The sequence below is a fragment of the Pleurodeles waltl genome, chromosome 9 (genome assembly GCF_031143425.1).
Source record: "Pleurodeles waltl isolate 20211129_DDA chromosome 9, aPleWal1.hap1.20221129, whole genome shotgun sequence".
NCBI classification, from domain to species: Eukaryota; Metazoa; Chordata; class Amphibia; order Caudata; family Salamandridae; genus Pleurodeles; species Pleurodeles waltl.
Window position 1 is genome coordinate 1092486109 of NC_090448.1, and position 22472 is coordinate 1092508580.

Below are 22472 nucleotides of genomic sequence, written 5' to 3' on the forward strand. Positions count from 1 at the left end.
TCATCTGCAGGCTGACCCCCCTTTCATAGCTCAGTCACATGAGCACTGCCTCTTCCTCTTCTCTTACCTAAACTGTGTGCTTCTGGCAGGTGTAGGCTGCTTGTGTAGTGATGCCCCACCCTATCCTTAAGGTGACGTGAAATGGCCATAGTGCAAAATGAGGGCATTGTCCACGTTCAAGATAGCAGCTGAGGAAATTGAGAGTAATCATTTTTCTGTGTCAATTATGGGTTGGGGCAGTCTGGTGTCACGACATCAATTGTTCTTACTTTGTTTAATGCCCTAAACCTGTGGTTCAGGGTCAGTTTTACTCAAGAACTTTGGAAATTGAATGTCCAGCGCTGCACGCTCCTCTACGTGGGGAAAGTCGTATGCAGCAGTGACGTGGTCACAGCAACACTGTTACCACATTACAGCAGCTGGGGCAGACCACATAGCTGGAGGTCCTGGAGATGCTGCAGATGCTGCTGCCAGTCCTGAATTCCAGCTCAGTTTATGGAACTGAAGGCGCAGCAGCAGGAGACGTTTTACAGGAGATAACACTTATCCCATAGAAGATGGTATCCAATCTGCTCCAAGGCATCCTTCCGTCTGCCCCTCATCAGTCTCACTGCAATCATCAGCAGGAGCTGCTTAGAGAGGGCAAGCCTAACCTGGGAACGAGGCTTATTTGACTGTAGAAACAGCTGGAAAGAGCAGCTGTGAGCCTGGACACAGACTACTTTACCAGGCTAAACACCACTGCAAAATGTAGACCTGTGCAACACGCCTGTGTGCCTACACAACACACGCACAAGGACACATGAAATGAGCAATGCGTAAACGGGCAACCTAAACTCCACTCTCTGTGTATTATTTACTAAATGCCTTGGCTGCTCCAGATCAAATGTTGTGAAAGACAAAATAGATCTTTCTCCTTTTTAGTTGAAATAGTGAACACCCTACATTCTGAATAGTATGAACTGCAGTTCTGTATTGGTATTTGTGTAGCCCTTTCTTATTTTTGCAAGGCCCAAGGCACCCAGGTAGGAATTGTCAAATCCTGTTGCCTCTTGGCACTTATCTTAGCAAATGTGATCATCTACAATTGAGGAGAATGTCACTGCTTCTAAGGTTTGGCATATTAGCAAAATTTGCCCAAGCAGTCCTCATCTCAGCTGCCTTAACTTTGGACGTCTGTCTGTTTTCATGGAAGTCATTTATTTCACATATCTTGAACATGGAAGTGCTTGGTATTCCCAATAGAGTTCCACAATTGTAGGCTTGGTACTTGATCAATTTCTTTAATTCATCCATTCATTCTTTCTTTTCTTCTTCCTTTTTTATTTTCACTTTTCTTTTAATGTTTATTCTCAAAGACACAGGCCCTGACTTCACTGAAAGGAGTGGAACAAAGTATTGAACCAGGTTGGTTTTTCTGTTTCAGCAAATTTGTCCATCTCACTGGCTCTTCCCTGCTGTTGCAGACACCTTCTGGACCAACCCTCAGTATCGCCTGAAGCTCTTGGAGGAAGATGACGACCCTGATGATAACGAGGTCCTTTGTAGCTTCCTGGTGTCACTGATGCAGAAGAACCGCAGGAAAGATCGTAAAGTAGGCGCCAATCTGTTCACGATAGGCTTCGCCATCTATGAGGTAATCAGATTGCTGAGTACTTTGTGAATCTTCTTTTAGTAAATTCTGGCTGTTCATATGCCTTTTCCAAGACCTACAATGTATGCTTCAACATAGAGAAATGCTCATACTTTGAATAATATCCACATTTTAAGTAGGATTAGAGCACAATTCCAAAAGATAGGCAATGAAGGAAATGCTTGAGTTAGATATTATATCTATACAGCTCTGCATGGAGAACATATAGAATTGTTCTAATTGTTCCGTGTGACCAAAGAACTGGAACACCCATGGAAAGGTCTAGCACATACCTGGGGGATACGGTAGTCTGGTATTCTGATCTGAATTATGAAAATGAAACAGTCAAACTTTACTTAAGTACCTTTTTAGACCTGACATCCTGAAAAGCATTATATAATTTTCAATAAAAGGAAAATCCTTGGGTGGCCATGAAGCCAATGAAATGCTAAGGAGTATATTGGTGTTGCCACTAGCTGATGATGACATCAAGCATTATTGTCCACTTAGTCGCCTTAAAGTATTTCTGTGTAGCTTTATCCTCTGTATCATTTCTTTTAGTCTTCCACCTCCTGCATATGTAAAAACTCCTTTTACACACTGACACAGGCGCTGGTTACTGCAAATATCTGCCCTTCTTGAATCTCACAATCATCTTTATTACATACTTCAGCTAATACTGTTTTGAAATAGGCAAAAGAGTGACTGTTTGACAGTATATATACTACATAAAAATAACAGAGTCCAAAGACTAGAGCAAAAAAAGCAAATCCAAACAGTGGTAAGACTATATGGTTTCAAATCGATGCTGGTAGACTGAGGATGCAGAAAATGGCACTGCAGTTAAAGAATAACTATAAACTGGTAGTCTAAATCACCCCAACACATAGCAGAAGGATAATAACTGTCTCTCTGGCTACAAAAAGCAAGACTTTTCATTATGATAGCTTTACAGATTAGAGGCATTTATGATTTTTCAAGGAAATGCACATTGGGCAACACAGCCCTAACCACTAGCTTATAATATAGTTTGTAAAATCCAATACAAATTAGCTGCATAATAAAAGTCTACTGAATAAGCACTAAGTTAACTCCGCTGCCCACAAAGTAGAAAGATCAATAGGGTCACCCTATGAATGGTGCCACCATGTACCTATTATATCATCTAATTCACCAATACAGTGTGACTACCATATGAATGGGGTAGGGTTCAATTTGTCCACGCTGAACATTCCAGAAACAGAATGGTATGAAAGAAGGAGAAAAGTCTTTACAATCAAAGTAGGAGTCCGGACACCAGTAGGAACAAGGTAAGAGAAAACCAGGTTAAGAGAGTCCACGAGCCTTGAATGCCTTGTCTCCATTTTTACAGAAGGTCTGGCAGTGAAGGGTGGTTTTCATTTCCTTTCTAAATTTGAAGAAGTCCAGATTAGGCCTGAGTTTAGGGGTCATCTAGTTCCATTATGAAGATGTATAAATGCTTAGCATTTTCCTCTCATGGCGTTTTTGTTGAGTAGTGCCATAGTAATCCTGTTGTGCAGTGAAGATCTAAGTAGGCATGAATGCTTGTAGTTTGACAACAGTTTCAACATGTATTTTGGGCCCTGGGACCGTTATGCTCTATGGTAGTGCAAATAAACTGAATGTTATTCTTTTGTTTGAATGCAAGTTACTAAAACTTTACAGAGGATTTTAGCTAATGTGCTCTGATCTTTTCAGACCTGTTACTAGTCTTTCGGTTTGATTTGGGATTATTTGGAGTTGTAGAAGGTGCTTTTTTGTGAAGGGCAGTATCCATAGAGATGCAAGAGTCAAGCCAAGACAATCCCACTTCAAGGATGTGGTCCGCTGTGTGATAGAATCCTAAAAATGGTGTCACTCTGCTGAATACATTGAGGTAGAAGTGTGCACTCCTCGACAATGCATTTACTTGTGGAGAACAAGACAGGTCGTGATCAAATACTTTACCCAGGCTTTTTGTCTTGCATACCAGAGAGGGAGTTTTTCTCAGTGAGTCTGGCTATTTAATTGTGGGTGGCATAAGTCAAGGTTGCCAAGGATTAGAACTATAGTTTTAGATCCAGTAAGGCATAAATTGCTCAGTCTCATCCAGTCTCAAATGGAAAGTGATGTATGTTCTGTTGAGGTTGTTCTCCTGGAGTTTGACCGGGATCTGAGTGTTGACAGCATAACTGTGGAACAGAATCCCAAGTTTATCGCTATCTAACAAGGGATCTCATTAGCATCAAATAGCCACAATGATAGAGCTGAACCCTGGCAAACTCCCAAGAAATGAGTCTAGTATCCGGTGCAGACATCAGCTGATAGATCTGATGAGTATTATTATGAAGAAACAATGAGGTCCAGGCAAAAGGTGTTGCCTTTACTCATTAGTAACTTTTTAGTCTGCGGCCAAGAATATTGTGCCCACTGCAGACATATCCAATACTATTGCAGTTGCAGTTTGATTGAAAATTCCAAGGAGCTGCTCTCACATCCAACCTACAACGACATGTTAGTAAAGCCTTGTTAAATACTTGCATAGAAGGTCACTGAAACAGCGATTCTATGCTACAATTGTAATTGAGGTTCCTGTTATCCCCGCAGTGATGTGTTTGTTGTTAGTAGATCTCAAATTGTCGTATGGGTAGGGTCTCTGATGAGAGAGTTCTCTGAACGCAACTCCATCCAACAAATTTGTCCCAGTGCCACTGTTTCGTGAGTACTGTGGGGGTGGGGGTTGGTTGGTGTGTGAGGTCCAGGTGATGTAATCTTCATACTAAAGGCCAGATCTACAAGAAAGTGGCACATCGGTCCCGATGCGCCACTTTTATTGCACTGCTCCTGTCCCACTTAACGACAGGCGCTCAGTTCCACAATAGCGTCATAATTGATGATGCTACTGTGGCGCTTTGCTAGATTAGTGCCATAAATTATGGCGCTAGTGCAGCAAAGCACAAGGGAGGTCCATAGCCTACTTTAACGCTTGCCCCGAGCAGGCATTCACATTTTTTTTGCAGTGAAATCTTGTAGATTTCACTGCACCTTTCTTTGTGGCCTCTCTGCGTGGGAATGCACCCCCTGCATACATCATATCTGGCGTAAGGAGTTACAAAGTGGCGTAATGCTAGCTTTACGCCACTTTGTAAATATGGTGAAGGAGAATGGCCTTCTTAACTCCACATTAGTGTAAAAAAATGATGCTAGTGTGACGCTAAGAGGTGCTAGAGCCTTGTAAATCTCGCCCTAAGTGTTCTCCTTTTGTTCTAGAAAAGTAGATTAGAGTGAAGCTCTGTGTTATAAAGATTGTTTCTCCCAGTTTAGTAGTAATTTTCATGGCTCTTGAACAGCATTGAACTGGTTCAACATGGTGTTGTCTGTGACTGCAGGAAATTTGTAGTCAAAGGGAGCCAAGATATTCTCTGTAGCGTCATGCTACTCTTGCACTTAGACATCCAAACAATGTGCAAAAATAGTCAGAGAAATTATATTACAGGATGGATAGCTCACTGGAATATAAGAAGGTTTAATTTTATTTGAAGCATTTTCATAATGGCAGCAGCATACAACCTGAAAGGACCAAAAAATTAAAATGTAGTTGTTCAATAAATCAATCAATCATTTGTAGAGCGTGCTACTCACCTGCTAGGGTTTCAAGGCACTAAAAGAGGGGGAGAGAGGCGATACTGCTAGTACAGCCAGGTCTTGAGGTGTTTCCTGAAGGTCAGCAGGTCCTGGGTCTGTCATAGGTGGATGGGGAGGGAGTTCCAGGTCTTGGCAGCGAGGTGAGCGAAAGATCGGCTGCCGGCTGTGGTTTGTGGATGCGAGGGACGGTGGCGAAAGCGAGGTTGGCGGAGCGGAGTTGACGGTTGGGAGTGTGGAAGTTGAGTCGCTCATTGAGGTAGGCAGGGCCAGCGTTGTAGAGTGCTTTGTGAGCGTGGATGAGTAGTTTAAAGGTGATCTTCTTGTTGACGGGGAGCCAGTGTAGGTCTCTCAGGAGGGCTGAGATGTGGTTGCAGCATTGGATGTCGAGGATGAGGCGTGCGGAGGCGTTCTGTATACGCTGCAATTTTTTCTGTAGTTTGGCCGTGGTTCCCGCGTAGAGCGCGTTGCCATAGTCCAGTCTGCTGCTGACGAAGGCGTGGCTGACCGTTCTGGTTTCGGTGGAGATCCATCTGAAGATCTTGCGGAGCATGCGGAGGGTGTTGAAGCAGGAAGATGAGACGGCGTTGATTTGCTCGGTCATGGTGAGTGCTGAGTCTAGGATGAAACCTAAGTTGCGTGCGCGGTTGGTGGGCGTTGGTGCGGTTCCTAGGGTGTCTGGCCACCAGGAGTCATCCCATGCGGAGCGGTTGGAGCCGAGGATGAGGCTCTCCATAATGTCTGAGTTCACTTTTAGGCGGCTCCTCTCCATCCAGTTGGCGATGGCCTTTATTCCATCGTGGAGGTTGGTTTTGGCGGTAGCGGGGTCCTTGGTGAGTGAGAGGATCAGCTGGGTGTCGTCGGCGTAGGAAATTATGTTGAGGATGTGGGTTCGGACTATGTTGGAGAGCAGATCCCTGCATCTTGGAGGCATATGCGGAGGGTGTGGTAACAGGCAGTGTTGAAGGCAGCCGAGAGGTCTAGGAGGATGGAGGCCGCAGTTTTGCCTTTGTCGAGCATGGTCCTGATGTTGTCGGTTGCGGCGATGAGGGAGGTCTTGGTGCTGTGGTTCCTACAGAATCCGGATTGAGAGGTGTCCAGCGTGTTGTTGTATTCCAGGAAGCGGGTCAGTTGGCCGTTGATGATCTTCTCGATGACCTTCGCCAGGAACGGGAAGAGGGAGTTGGGCCGGTAGTTCTTGAGATCTTCGGGGTCCGCTTTGGGTTTCTTTAGCAGGGCGTTGACTTCGGCTTGCTTCCAACTCTCTGGGAAGGTGGCGGTCTCGAAGGAACTGTTGACAATCATATGGAGTTGGGGGGGCGATGACGGGCCTGGCTTTGTTGAAGACATGGTGGCGGCAGGAGTCAGAGGGTGATCCGGAGTGGATGGTGCTCATGGTTTTGATGGTGTCCTCGTCATTGATGTGGGTCCAGGAGAGCAGGAGGTTGGTGTGGCTGGGTGCTTTGGGGTTTGTGGTGGCCATGGTGGTCATGGGGGTCGAGGTGTTGAAGCTGTTGTGGATGTCTGTGATCTTGCGGTGGAAGAAGGTGGAGAGGGAGTTGCAGAGGTCTTGCGAGGGAAGGGGGGTCGATGGAGCAGGACCTGGGGTTGGCGAGGTCCTTGATGATGTTGAAGAGCTCTTTGCTGTCGTGCACGTTGTTGTCGATGCGATCCTTGTAGAAGGATCCCTTGGTAGTCTGGATGAGCTGGTGGTGCTTGCGGATGGCTGTCTTGAGGGCAGGGTGGTTGCTCTCTGTTTGTTCGTGACGCCACTTCTTCTCGATTTTTCAGCACTCCTGCTTGGAGGCCTGAAGGTCGGCAGTGAACCAGATGGCCTTAGTGCTGGTGCGGTTGTTGGAGGGTTTCCTGATTGGGGCAAGGGTGTTGGTGCAGTCGTCTATCCATTGTCTGAGGTTGAGGGCGGCTGTGTTGGGGTCAGTGGTGATGGGCGGCGGGCACCGATGAGGGTGGAGATTAGCTGGTCTTCACTGATCTTGTTCCAGCTGCAGCGGGGGATCTGTTGTGGGTGGTGGTGTGTGGCGGGTTTCTAAAAGTGGACGCAGTGGTGGTCGGTCCAGTGGAGTTTGGTGGTATAGCTGAAGGTGACGTTGATAGTGGCGGAGAAGACAGGGTGGCCGCCGGAGTGGGTGGGCGTCGTGACAAGTTGTTTGAGTCCGAGGTTGGCGATCAAGGCGGTGGAGTTGCTGTCGTTGGCGTTCTCGAGGTGAAAATTCAGGTCGTCGAGGAGGATGTAGTCTGTAGAGGCAAGGGCGTGGGTGCTAATTAAGTCGGCGATGGAGTCACTGAACTGTGGCTGGGGGCTGGGTGGCCCGTAGACGAGGGTTCCCCTGAGGGTAGTGTTGCCGTTGATGTGAATCTGGAAACTGAAGTGTTCGGCAGCATCAAGGGTGTCATCGGTGTTGGTCGAGATTCTAAAGGTGTTCTTGTGGATTATGGTGATCCCTCCTCCCGGTCTGTTGGTGCGGTGTCTGCGGGTGATCTTATAGTCTTCAGGGGTGGCTATGGCGATGTCGGGTTCCGAGGAGGGGTTCATCCAGGTTTCGGTGAGGAAGGCGACGTCTGGGGAAGATGAGGTGAGTAGGTCCCAGAGTTCGACGGCGTGCTAGTGGACAGAGCAGGTGTTGAGGAGGATGCAGCTGAGGTGGTTGCGTTTGGTTCTGGTTGTTGAGTAAGCTAGTCATCTTGCCTTAGTCACCCAGAAGTGAAAACGTTTCTAAGTCATAGATTTGGAGAGAACTGGATATACTCTTTCACGATGCTCCAATTGTCCCAAATACCTTTAGGGGCTGCTCCTTGGTATCAGGAAATAGAGACACTGTGGTTCCCCAATCCCTGTCAACACCACTGCCAAAGATCCAATTCTGATTGGTCATGCTTGTTATAACCAGGGTTTAGCAGCAGACTCTATTCCTCGAACTATCTTCCCTTTTCAGCCCACCAAAACGTTAGTCCATAGCACTAGGTACACCTGGATAAGGCTTGGATACTCGTTCTACCTGTGGGATTAACAAGACAAGAGAACTAATTTCTGGATCCTTGACCAGTCTTTAAAGTCCATGGTTCAGAAGCAGGCAGAATCATTCCTCTGCCCTTCCTGAGGCAGAGATGAGTTCTCCTGTAGCAGCTTTGGTCTTCTTGGATCTCTCCACCCTTACTTTTCAACTCTTTCTGTGATTCACAGCAGCATTATTCCCACAAGGACACATTTCCCAGTTTAGTAAAATGGCAATAGAGACACATGATGAGGATTTCTTGCCATAGCTTCCTAATTCCTTCCTAAGCCCGCCCTCACATTCCTTGTAGGCACCTTCATGCATTACCCTCCCCACAGAGTGAGAGCTGTCCGGCTGTCCTTGTAAAGCTCTGACTCCCAAGGTCCCAAGAGAACCAAACACCAGGGTATGTCATTGAGTTGATGAGCTCTTGATAAGTGTATGATTTCCTCTGTCAAGTTTTCCCCAAAACATGGAACAGACTCAACTGGTTTGTTATGTTCCTTGTCACTTCATCAGTAAGCTTCTGTCTTTGGTCATATCTGTCAGACTGGTGGGGTGAGGTCCAGTAAGGCTATTGTCCTGTGAGTAAAGACAGATATGCAGGTTATTCACATGTAATCTACTTGAAGGTGTACTGGAAAGTAACTCAGACTTAGCTGCAAGGAGCCAGTGAGGTGGCAAAACTCAGTGATCAGTTTTTAAACTTGTTGTGCGAGACAGTAATTTAGCAACATTTCCAGAAGTCATTCTTTAGACAATTGTAATAAAATTTTATTTTCCACAGTGATTTTAGTTTTCATACATGAGTCAAATGTTGCTTTTATTAATCAGTAAAATGTTGCTTTGTTACATGGAGTTTGCAAGATTTGAACATGATCACCACTGACTCAGGCCAGTCCTGAACCATCCTACACTAGAGCCAGTGCATACCCCACCAAACTCACTCCTGACGCCTTGCCCCTGTCTATGGGTTTGTACACAAACCGTTTAGCAACTTAACACAAAAAAAACTCTCTACTAACCACATTTCATCAGACACCAAAAAACGTCAACACTATCCAAGGAGGGGTCCTCCAGTTTGACAGATGGCCTTCACCACATCCTCATGAAAGGGTTCCCAGAGAGAGAGTGTACTAAAATGCCACAACAGTGATGGTTGGTGCTACACAAATGCCAATAACTTAACCTGGAGTTTGTTAATCACAAGATTAAGCTGGAAATCTGCGTGTTGTTTTTTCTGGTATTAAATAAAACTGAGCTTCTGCCAGCATTTCTAACGCCTTCTATTTTTCTCTTGAGCTTCTGCCAACATTTCTAATGCCTTCTATTTTTCTCTTTTCCTCAAGGTGCCAAAGGAGGTATGAACATTCAGTACCTAGAGGAAGAGACGAAGATCGCGTGTTGAAAATACGCCTTTGTTTTATACCTCTGTCCATTTGTAAACTGTAGACGTAAAAGAGTCAAGACCCCGATTTTTCGTGCCTCACACAAAATGCCTGTTTTGATTTGCTTTTGTTCCTGTTTATTTGTGTTAATTTCAGCCAGCACTAATGTTTTGGTATGTCATTTTGTGTACCCTGCATGCTAGTTTGCATATGGAGCAGTTTAAACTGTATACCACTGGTCTTCAGGTCACGTTTAATTTATTGAACTCAATTTTTCAACAATGCCGAGAATATACCAAATATTTAAATAATCAGCTAGGCAGGCCCGCAAAGCCATCTAGGCATGTGAAGTATATTGACAGCTAGATAGTCTCAAAAAGCACAGCAGCAGGCTACAAACCAACGTACCTAACCCAAAAGTTCCCTAAATTTTAAAACAAAAAATATTTTGGATATTTATTTATTCTATTTCTTTGTGTGCACTAACACCAACACCTGCTGCCAAGGTGTAATCCTTAAAAGAAATGGAAAACTCAATTTAGAACACTGGTAGTGCACCACAATCAACAATATTTGAATGTCCAGTTTCTTGATATAGTATTGTTCAAATCTTCTCTTATTTCTTTTTCCTTTTCAAAAGCACACATATTCATAACATCAACAGCCAACGCATTTCATCCTTTAAAATAGGACTTCTTCAGGGCTGGAATGTAACAAATATAACTCACATTCAATATCCACATTAAAAGTTTTTTACTCAAAAAAGAAGACTTAACATAGAAAAAAGACAATAGACCACAACAACATGATAAATAAATACATATAGTATGCATATTGTAAAAGCCAAAAGACCCTTACCTAAAGGCAAAGAACCTGACAAGGGAATACTTCAATTTATACAAAAGGATGCTATTAATATGCATATATGCAAACGTATAAAAAGACACAATTACACCACTACCAAAAAATAATTCATATATAAACAGCTATAAATATATAAACAAAAAAAGAAAAACTGATATATATTAAAAAAAATATATAATATATATATACATAAAACACCCCGTCCCCTACTACCCGAAACCTATACAAAAAATTGGATAATTATGATCATTGCAGATATTGGTTGGTGTTTTTTGTATAGGTTTCGGGTATTAGGGGAGGGGGGTATTTTTCTGTTTATATATGTATAACCGTTTATATATGTATTATTTTGTGGTAGTGGTGTAATTGTGTCTTTTTATATGTTTGTATATATGCATATTAGTAGCATCTTTTTGTGCTTTTCTACTCGATCAAATGCAGCTTTACAGTCTATAAATGAGAGAAAGAGGGACTTCTTGGCACGTTGGCATTGGTCAAATAATAGTGCCATGGCCATAAGATTGGCAGTCGTGCCCACCCTTTTGAGAATCCAGTTTGATTAAACGGGATCAGGTTGTTGACATTAGCCCAGGTTTCGAGCTCTTACAAGAGAATTCCTGCAAAGTTTTTTGATTCGACATCTAGGAGTGCTATTATTCGGTAATTTGCTGGGTCGTTAGTCGCACCCCCTTTAAAGATGGGGGTGATAGTTGAGCCTCGCCATGCTTACGGGATAATGTTGGTAGCAAGAATGCAATTGTAAAGTGTCAAGAGATGTTTTGCCAAAAATCTGGGTCCTCTTTGTACAGGGCAGCAGGGATACCATTGGGTTGTGGTGCTCCCTCATTTTGGCACTTAATAATTCTCATCCTTGTTGTTTCTGAGGGAACTGAAAAGCAGCTGCGTTGTTGTTTTAGAGAGCCTGTGGAGGTACAGGCTTATGCTTTTGCCTCACCTACAGGGCGCTTGGTTGAAAGGCCCAAATGGCATGAGAGATACTGATACCAGGTGGGCTCAGAGATATTAATCATTGGGGGGGGGTTGCAGATGTTAGGCTGTTTATAAGCCTCCAGAACTGCGCATGCTGATTTGTCTTTGATGCGTGCAAGAGTTTTACTGCTCGCACAGCTGCCTTGTCTCTTTGATGTGTCATAGGTGGCCTCTGTAGGACTATCTGGCGGTAGATACCAGCGTGCTCAAGGCCTAATTTCTGTGTTCTTTCTGAAGACGGTGAAGGGCGGAATTTAAGTTCCGTTTCAGTGTCTTTGTATACCTTCTTTCTGAGGGTCTTTGTAAGCTGTGGGGTCTTGTTCCTTGAAGCTGCTGATGGTTGGATACCAGAACCTCTACTACAAACTTGTCCCAGGTTGTTTATGGCGCTTGCTCAGGGTCTGTGAGGTTCAATTTAGGGGACCATATTCGCTTGGCTGTCTCTGCCAGGGCAGAAGTGGTCTTGGAGGACCACTTAATTTGCCTCCCATTAGATATATGTGGCTCGCTGCAATGCGTCCGAAGGTTCGTGATGTTCAGTTGGGTGAGTAAAATGCAGCTCTTGTGGTAAGTGGTCGCTCTTCCCTCTGCTTGTTACCTGAAATTTCAACATTCGGCCGAACAGGGGTAGGGATACAATTGTATAGTCTATTATTGATCGTGCTTTTTGATAAAAAAAATTAAATAAGGGGGGTTGGTCTCTACAGTAGCGGCTGTTGGCAGATCTGAGTCCCATTGCTTCAAGATCTTTTAGGAGTTGTTTCCCTAGTTTGTCCCCCTTACAAGTTCCAGGTAGAACTTGGTCCGGTATCTGCCAGTGAAAGTTCTGCGCCGAAGTGGCTTAGTCAGAAGGCTCAGATCCCAGCAGGTTCATGTTAAAATCACCGCTTAGGATCAGTTGGGGGCATTGAACGTTATTGACTATTTCTTCAAAATTCTCTTTCAGCTGGTGTGCAGCTTCTAATTTGTAAGTTTTTCCCGGTGGGATATAGATGTTCATTAGGGTTAGCTGGAGGGTGGAGGGGGCCTTGTGTCACAGTAAGAAGAACTGTCAAACGGTTACTGCACCTGCCTGGGGACGTATGATGGCGCCCCTCCATTGTTGAACTGAGATATGTGATAAGTCCACCACTCAAGCGCCCAAAATGAGCTTGTTGCCGTGGCATGATAACTCACAAATCCTGTAATTGTAGGTGGGGATTCTGTCCAAGTCTCTTGCAGCATTACTATCTGGAATTACGTTAGGTAGTTGAGTAGGCACTCATCCTCCAGTTTGTCCAATAGCCCATTAATATTCCAGGAACATATTGCAAAATTAGACTTGTCCTTTTCGTTGCTGATGTTTAACTTGTCCCATCATGGTTGCCTTGATCCTGTGCTCAGTGTGCAGGGTAACCAGCTCCAGTTGTTAGAGAAGGATGATGCCCCAGAGCAGGGCAGAGATGCTGTACTGGGCCATGTCGTGCCGTGAGAGTTCCTTGAATTCGTTGAGATCTTTTTGGAAGCACTGGGTGATGGTTGAGACCCTTGGCCACCCTGTCGATTTAATAGAGGATGTGAATAAGCAGGGTATTGCCGGGGTTATATGTATCCCTCAGCTCCTGAGAGTAGTACCTACTCCAGGCACTTGCTCTGCTTCCTCTGCCGAGGTCCAGGTCACTTTGGTTACTCTATTTGTCTGGGGTGCCAAGGGTGGGATAACTGGCACTGAGACCATATCCGCCGAGGTAAGATTTGCGGTTTTGGGAAGCTGTCCTAACAACCATAGAATGTTCCCACGGTTCAGCAAGTCAAATGTGCCTCTTGATCTATATTCCGGGAGCAGCAAGGTTATTGTAGAACTTGGGTCACTGTTGCGCAGGATCAATGGAGGGCTCGTAGTGGCTACTTACGACTGGAGTATCATATGGCTGGTCCTGCTTTGAGGTCTGGTAGCCTCGAAAGTTGTTGCCACTGTCGATGTAAAGTCGCTCTCCTGCGCCCTCTCCCTGAGCCTTTCTTGACTTACTGAGTTCTGGGACAGTTGGACCTGGTGAGATCTTTTATCAAAAATATTTTATCAAAATTTCTGTAACAATAAGAGGCACATTTGATGAAGTACATTTGTTAGGGCATTTCACGGTTCCCAGAGAAGGAGTCCGGGACATGCCTCCTTTGGCAATGATGTTACCACTAGAATCACCAACGGAAGTGCCTTCTCACGATTAGCTTGGTGGGGAGGTGGAAGTGGAGCAGGTCGTCAGTTTGAGAGCACTAGAAGACCCACCCTTAGTTTCCGATGAAGATGTGTGTACTTGAATCTGAAGCCCTGACGGAGAGCAGGACGATATTTTGGGAATGTACATGAACACACAAACATGTAGGCTTGTGGTATTCACAATCCTTTTTAAGACACAATCACCTAGGGTACGGAGATGCGCCCCCGTCACGGGCAGCTGTGAATCTGTACCCAGGACTGAAACAGTGAGAGGATGCCCCTACATTTGATACTAATGCAGGGGAAGGCACTGTGCAAGGTGAGCAAAAACCTTTTTCTTCTGGATAAAAAAAGAAAATGTATGTTCGATGGCATCTGTCGCTGTAGATACGCATGTTCTGCAATAGCTCGCCATCTGGTGTTGGGCCGGAGTGTTACAAGTTGTTTTTCTTCGAAGAAGTCTTTCGAGTCACGGGACCGAGTGGCTCCTCCTTTTGTCTCCATTGCGCATGGGCGTCGACTCCATCTTCGATTGTTTTTTTTCCGCCATCGGGTTCGGACGTGTTCCTGTCGCTCCGAGTTTCGGAACGGAAAATTAGCTAATTTCGGAAGATTTTCGTCGGTATTGTTGCGTTCGGGATCGGCGTACTTAGATTCCACATCGCGTCGAAGATCGAAGAGCTCCGGTGCCCTTCGGGGTAGGTTTTTCGATCCTCCGTCGGGGCCTGGTCGGCCCGACCGCGTGCTGAAGAACGCCGATGGAACGGACCCCGTTCCGTTTCTGCCCCAAATGCCACAATAAATACCCCTACACAGACCAACACTTGGTCTGCAACCTGTGCCTGTCACCTGAGCACAGCGAAGACACCTGCGAGGCCTGTCGTGCGTTCCGGTCCCGAAAAACACTCCGAGACCGTCGAGCCAGAAGACTTCAGATGGCGTCTGCACCGACAGCCCAACGGGAGTTCGAGGAACAGGAAGAAGAAGGTACCTTCTCGATCCAAGACTCAGACTCCGAAGGATTCGACGATATACAAACCGTGAGTAAGACGTCGAAATCCACTCAGAGGAACATTTACAAGGCCCAGGGGACGCCACTGCCACCAGGCCATGGCTCCACCCATAAATTCGGTGACCGACCGTCGGCACCGAAAAAGGCCCAAACAGTGCCGAGATCGTCCGACTCCGGTCGAGACACCGGCACGCAGCCTTCTCGGGACCGAGAAAGTGCTGGAGACAAGCCTCGACACCGAGATGCCGGTGTGGACACGGCTCGACGCCGAGACAGCGGCACCGAAACAGATCGACGCCGAGAGGTTTTGGCCCCGAAAAGGAAAAAAGTGACCTCGTAGCCGAAAAAACATGCAGACAAAGTTTCGATGCCGAAACAAACTGCAAGCGACCCAGCTTCAGGCTCTTATACAGAAGAGCACTCGCTAACCTCCCAAATGCAGAAGCATAGGTTTGAGGAACAGCTACAAGCAACTGATGTGGACCATACGCAAAAGCGTATCTTCATTCAGCAAGGGACAGGAAAAATAAGCACCCTTCCCCCCATTAGGAGAAAGAGAAGGTTGGAGTTCCAGACGGAACAAACACCACAACCAAAAGTGGTGAAGAGAGTTACACCACCACCCTCTCCTCCGCCCGTGATTAACGTTTCACCTGCACAAACTCCATCACACTCCCCAGCTCACACCACCATGAGCCAGGGTGACCAAGATCAGGACGCATGGGACCTATACGACGCCCCAGTGTCAGATAACAGTCCGGAGGCATACCCTACGAAGCCATCTCCACCAGAAGACAGCACCGCGTACTCTCAAGTGGTGGCTAGAGCAGCACAATTTCACCACGTAAGCCTCCACTCAGAACAGGTAGAGGATGATTTCTTATTCAACACACTCTCCTCCACCCACAGCTCATACCAAAGCCTGCCTATGCTCCCTGGTATGCTCCGGCACGCAAAAGACATCTTTAAGGAGCCGGTCAAAAGTAGGGCAATCACACCAAGGGTGGAAAAAAAGTATAAGCCGCCTCCTACGGACCCGGTTTTCATCACTACACAGCTGCCACCAGACTCTGTTGTTGTAGGAGCAGCTAGGAAAAGGGCCAACTCTCACACATCTGGAGATGCACCACCCCCAGATAAAGAAAGCCGCAAGTTCGATGCAGCTGGTAAAAGAGTCGCAGCACAAGCTGCAAACCAGTGGCGCATCGCGAACTCCCAGGCACTACTTGCGTGCTATGACAGAGCCCACTGGGACGAGATGCAACATCTCATTGAACATCTGCCCAAGGACTTACAAAATAGGGCAAAACAAGTGGTTGAGGAGGGACAGACCATCTCCAACAACCAGATACGCTCCTCCATGGACGCTGCAGATACAGCTGCACGGACAATTAATACATCTGTAACTATCAGAAGGCATGCATGGCTCCGAACGTCTGGTTTTAAACCAGAGATTCAACAAGCAGTTCTCAATATGCCTTTTAACGAAAAACAATTGTTCGGTCCAGAAGTGGACACAGCGATTGAGAAACTCAAAAAAGATACGGACACTGCCAAAGCCATGGGCGCACTCTACTCCCCGCAGAGCAGAGGCAATTACAGCACATTCCGTAAAACGCCCTTTCGAGGGGGGTTTCGGGGTCAAAGCACACAAGCCAGCACCTCACAAGCCACACCGTCCAGTTACCAGGGACAGTATAGAGGAGGTTTTCGGGGACAATATAGAGGAGGGCAATTCCCTAGAAATAGAGGAAGATTTCAAAGCCCCAAAACACCTACTACTAAACAGTGACTCACATGTCACTCACCCCCTCCACACAACACCAGTGGGGGGAAGAATAGGTCATTATTACGAAGCATGGCAGAAAATCACTACAGACACTTGGGTTCTAGCAATTATCCAACATGGTTATTGCATAGAATTTCTACAATTCCCTCCAAACATACCACCAAAAGCACAAAATTTAACAACACACCATTCCAATCTCCTGGAGATAGAAGTGCAGGCACTATTGCAAAAGAATGCAATCGAATTAGTGCCAAACACACAAATAAACACAGGAGTTTACTCACTGTACTTTCTGATACCAAAGAAGGACAAAACACTGAGACCAATCCTAGACCTCAGAGTAGTGAACACTTTCATCAAATCAGACCACTTCCACATGGTCACACTACAAGAAGTATTGCCATTGCTAAAACTACACGACTACATGGCAACTTTAGACCTCAAGGATGCTTATTTCCATATACCAATACACCCATCGCACAGGAAATACCTAAGGTTTGTATTCAAAGGAATACATTACCAATTCAAGGTACTGCCTTTCGGATTAACAACCGCACCAAGAGTCTTTACCAAATGTCTAGCGGTAGTCGCTGCACACATAAGAAGGCAGCAAATACATGTGTTCCCATATTTGGACGACTGGCTAATCAAGGCCCATTCGTTCATACAGTGCTCAAATCACACAAATCAGATCATACAAACCCTCTTCAAACTCGGGTTCACCGTCAACTTTACAAAATCCAACATTCTGCCGCGCAAGGTACAACAATACCTAGGAGCCATAATAGACACATCAAAGGGAGTAGCCACTCCAAGTCCACAAAGAATTCTAAATTTCAACACCATCATACAACGCATGTATCCATCACAAAAGATACAGGCAAAGATGGTATTACAACTCCTAGGCATGATGTCTTCATGCATAGCCATTGTCCCAAACGCAAGACTGCACATGAGGCCCTTACAACAATGCCTAGCATCACAGTGGTCTCAAGCACAGGGTCACCTTCTAGATCTGGTGTTAATAGACCGCCAAACTTACCTCTCGCTTCTGTGGTGGAACAACATAAATTTAAACAAGGGGCGGCCTTTCCAAGACCCAGTGCCACAATACATAATAACAACAGACGCTTCCATGACAGGGTGGGGAGCACACCTCGATCAACACAGCATACAAGGACAATGGAATGTACATCAAACAAAACTGCATATCAATCACCTAGAACTTCTAGCAGTTTTTCAAGCACTAAAAGCCTTCCAACCAATAATAGTTCACAAATACATTCTCGTCAAAACAGACAACATGACAACAATGTATTATCTAAACAAGCAGGGGGGGCGCACTCCACGCAGTTAAGCCTGCTAGCACAAAAAATTTGGCATTGGGCAATTCACAACCAAATTCGCCTAATAGCACAGTTTATACCAGGGATCCAAAATCAACTCGCAGACAATCTCTCTCGAGATCATCAACAGGTCCACGAATGGGAAATTCACCCCCAAATTCTGAACACTTATTTCAAACTCTGGGGAACACCTCAAATAGACTTGTTTGCGACAAAGGAGAACGCAAAATGCCAAAACTTCGCATCCAGATACCCACACAAACAATCCCAAGGCAATGCCCTATGGATGAACTGGTCAGGGATATTTGCTTACGCTTTTCCTCCTCTCCCTCTCCTTCCTTACCTGGTAAACAAACTCAGTCAAAGCAAACTCAAACTCATATTGATAGCACCAACTTGGGCAAGGCAACCCTGGTACACAACGCTGCTAGACCTATCAGTGGTACCCTGCATCAAATTGCCCAACAGGCCAGATCTGTTGACACAGCACAACCAAAAGATCAGACACCCAGATCCAGCATCGCTGAATCTAGCAATCTGGCTCCTGAAGTCCTAGAATTCGGGCACTTACAACTTACCCAAGAATGTATGGAAGTCATAAAACAAGCCAGAAGGCCATCCACCAGGCACTGTTATGCAAGTAAATGGAAGAGGTTTGTTTGCTACTGCCATATTAATCAAATACAACCATTACACACTACTCCAGAACATGTAGTGGGTTACTTGCTTCACTTACAAAAATCTAACCTAGCTTTCTCTTCCATTAAAATACACCTTGCAGCAATATCCGCATACCTGCAGACTACCTATTCAACTTCCCTATTTAAGATACCAGTCATTAAAGCATTCATGGAGGGCCTTAGAAGAATTATACCACCAAGAACACTACCTGTTCCTTCATGGAACCTAAATGTTGTCCTAACTAGACTTATGGGTCCACCTTTTGAACCCATGCACTCCTGCGACATACAGTTCCTAACCTGGAAGGTGGCATTTCTCATCGCCATTACTTCCCTAAGAAGAGTAAGCGAGATTCAGGCGTTTACAATACAAGAACCTTTTATACAACTACACAAAAATAAAGTCGTCCTAAGGACCAATCCTAAATTTTTGCCAAAGGTTATTTCACCGTTCCATCTAAATCAAACAGTGGAACTTCCAGTGTTCTTCCCACAGCCAGATTCCGTAGCTGAAAGGGCACTACATACATTAGATGTCAAAAGAGCATTAATGTATTACATTGACAGAACAAAAAACATCAGAAAGACTAAACAACTCTTTATTGCATTTCAAAAACCTCATGCAGGAAACCCAATTTCAAAACAAGGTATAGCCAGATGGATAGTTAAATGCATCCAAATCTGCTACCTTAAAGCTAAACGACAGCTGCCCATTACACCAAGGGCACACTCAACCAGAAAGAAAGGGGCTACCATGGCCTTTCTAGGAAACATCCCAATGCAAGAAATATGTAAGGCAGCCACATGGTCTACGCCTCACACATTCACCAAGCACTACTGTGTAGACGTGTTATCCGCACAACAAGCCACAGTAGGTCAAGCTGTATTAAGAACATTATTTCACACTACTTCCACTCCTACAGGCTGATCCACCGCTTTTGGGGAAATAACTGCTTACTAGTCTATGCAGAACATGCGTATCTACAGCGACAGATGCCATCGAACTGAAAATGTCACTTACCCAGTGTACATCTGTTCGTGGCATCAGTCGCAGTAGATTCGCATGTGCCCACCCGCCTCCCCGGGAGCCTGTAGCAGTTTGGAAGTTACCTTCAATTATTTATATATGTGTCATCTCAACCTTAAATAGGTGCATACTTAGTCACTCCATTGCATGGGCACTATTACTACAATTCAACTCCTACCTCACCCTCTGCGGGGAAAAACAATCGAAGATGGAGTCGACGCCCATGCGCAATGGAGACAAAAGGAGGAGCCACTCGGTCCCGTGACTCGAAAGACTTCTTCGAAGAAAAACAACTTGTAACACTCCGGCCCAACACCAGATGGCGAGCTATTGCAGAACATGCGAATCTACTGCGACTGATGCCACGAACAGATGTACACTGGGTAAGTGACATTTTCATTACAGTGCAAGTGCTCTTTTTGAAGTATTTACTCAAGTAAGTGCAAATGTACACCAGCTACATTTACTCATGTGTATGCGCCCTCTAGGATAGCAGCTTCAAAGAGGCACTTTTGGTACTTTTTGTGAATTCAACAAACTATTAACTCCAAACATCGATGTAAACGTCCAGGTGTATATTTTCGCAATGCATGCTGTACGTGATGATTCCACACAATTATTAGTTGTGTAAAGACATTGTTGAATCCTTTCTTTCAGATGCACGGCAACAAACAGCATCTTCAAAAGGATTTTTTCCTCTACAATGCCTCCAAGGCCCGGTGCAAGTCCTACATCAACATGCGCGAAGTTTCTGAGCGCATCCGACTTCCGCCCAGCGAGTACGTCATCATCCCATCAACCTATGAGCCGCACCAGGAAGGCGACTTCATCCTCAGGGTGTTCTCGGAGAAGCAAAATCTCTCAGAGTAAGTTAGAAAGTCAGGCGAGAGATCCATATCGATATATATCGGTACTATCTAGATTTGAAAACGAAGTGTGAATGATGGTAACCACTTGGGGTGTCATATAATTATTGTGGCATCTCAGACATTTCTAAAGTCTCCTGTTTGACTTCAAAGATTTCCATTGTTTGTTATGTACTCAACATATGGCTTCTGTTGGAGGCCCATCCGTTGCTGGGGCTGCTATTAAAAATGAGCACTAATGCCAGTGTCGGGTATACTGACTCCTGCATGGGCCTTATTTGTGCTTTATAAAACTTTATAAAACTAGAAAACACATACATAAAAACAATTAGCTGGCATTATTCACCTCTCGTCATCTCAGCATAAACCTGTAGGTTCATGAGTGTTCACCAGCGGCAGTCGTTCACAAGTGTACTATTAATAACGTATAGTAATTTACATTGAGAGTTTGCTACCAAAGTTGAGTTGTCTTGTGAGTTATTTGAATGGGGCCGTCCAGGCTAGAAAGTTCTCTTTGCCCAGTCCTGCATCTCTTGCAATCAACAATAGGCATCTTAGACTGTTCCTTTGTTTGATGATGCGCACCAGGGTTTTCAGACCTATTGTGACATCAGTCACCCGGTGACCTACTTAACCCGGTTTGGTTTTATTCATTGATGAGTTTAGGAAAACAATGTCAGGCAACCATGGTGGAAGGCAGCCCAGTGCAGGTTCACTCGGTTTAAGCTTAGGGCGTGCACCTCACGTAGTCCAACCTGATCCAGTGATGGGCTATGACAACCGTTCACATCAATGTTCTGGAACTGGTTGGATTATGTCTAGCCCCTTAATCTTGTGGTATGTGAGGGAAAATGCTTGGTGGTCAGGATGGAGAGGAGGGAGAATGTTCCAAAGCACTGTCTCCTTCCCACTGCCCCTTTGCCCTTACTCGCATGCCCTCTACTTCCCAATCCATCAGTTCATCCCAGTACCGTGTGTACAGCAGTAAAACTTATAATGGTAGCTAAACCCAGTTAGGAGACAGCGAGCAAGACTGGCCATATAGGTCATCCATCACACTGCACCCATCATTCTGCACAACACTTCCATGTCCCTTGCGCCTTCACCTCTGCATCCCACCTCACCTGCAAGCAGTAACTTTAAGGATATCACTACCACCACTTTTAAATGTCTCCCGCATGTAGGGTCCACTAGTGGTCCTTCTCAGACAAGATATCAAATTTTGTTTGTAACTGTGAATTGTTTCTGATGCAAGTATCCACCATTGGACACATTTCTTATTTTACTTGTTTAACAAAACCTTCTAAAATATTGATATTTGTTTTGTTTTAGGGAAGTTGAAAACAAGATTGAGGTGGACCGCCCAAGTGTATGTACCTCTGCTTGCCAATTTATAGAGATCGTCCTACACAAACAATGCACACTGTAGAAATCAGATAAAAAAAACGTGAAAATTGATTTATTGGAAGTAGAGGAAGCGGTGCTTAATCTATTTGTGAACTGTTTGGGACATTCTGCTTAGGCAGTAATTTATGCACTATCGTGGTATTTCAAATTACCAGTAGAGTTTCTGATCATTTATCATTTTTTGTTGCATAATATGTCACATCAATAATATGGTATCAAATAGATACATTGAGCCTTTTTCCTGTTGGTTATAATTTTATAACAAAAAGAGGCATTGGTAAAACCTGTCAGAAAACAAACATATATACAAACAAAAATAAATATAGTCCAGTGCTTAATTTATTTAAAAAAAAAGTGCAGGGGCCCAAAAATTAGCTAGGAGCCCACCAGCAATGCTGTTGTCTACCGAGGTTACCGAATACCAGCACTGCCATGTCTTAATTCAAACTTGTGCGTCTTTCTTCGACTACCTTTCAATTCCTGTCTCTTCATCTCACTCTTGCAAGTTCTTTTCAAACCAAACCTTTTCCCTTTGTCACTGTTCCCCTGTCTTTCGCTTCCTCTTTCTTTGCCATTTTCTGCCTTTCCCTTGCTCGTGATCAAAGCCTGAATATAAA

The 22472-nt window shown here is 45.0% G+C and overlaps 1 protein-coding gene across 1 annotated transcript in view; it reads left to right on the top strand.

Moving 5' to 3' along the window:
* The window catches only part of CAPN3 (calpain 3), a 333505-nt gene that overhangs the window by 246072 nt on the left and 64961 nt on the right, over nucleotides 1–22472 (top strand). The window contains exons 11-14 of the mRNA XM_069208784.1: nucleotides 1467–1636; nucleotides 9639–9650; nucleotides 20240–20448; nucleotides 21781–21817. Of these exons, the coding sequence (XP_069064885.1) occupies nucleotides 1467–1636; nucleotides 9639–9650; nucleotides 20240–20448; nucleotides 21781–21817 (428 nt within the window). The remainder of the gene's footprint in view (nucleotides 1–1466; nucleotides 1637–9638; nucleotides 9651–20239; nucleotides 20449–21780; nucleotides 21818–22472) is intronic.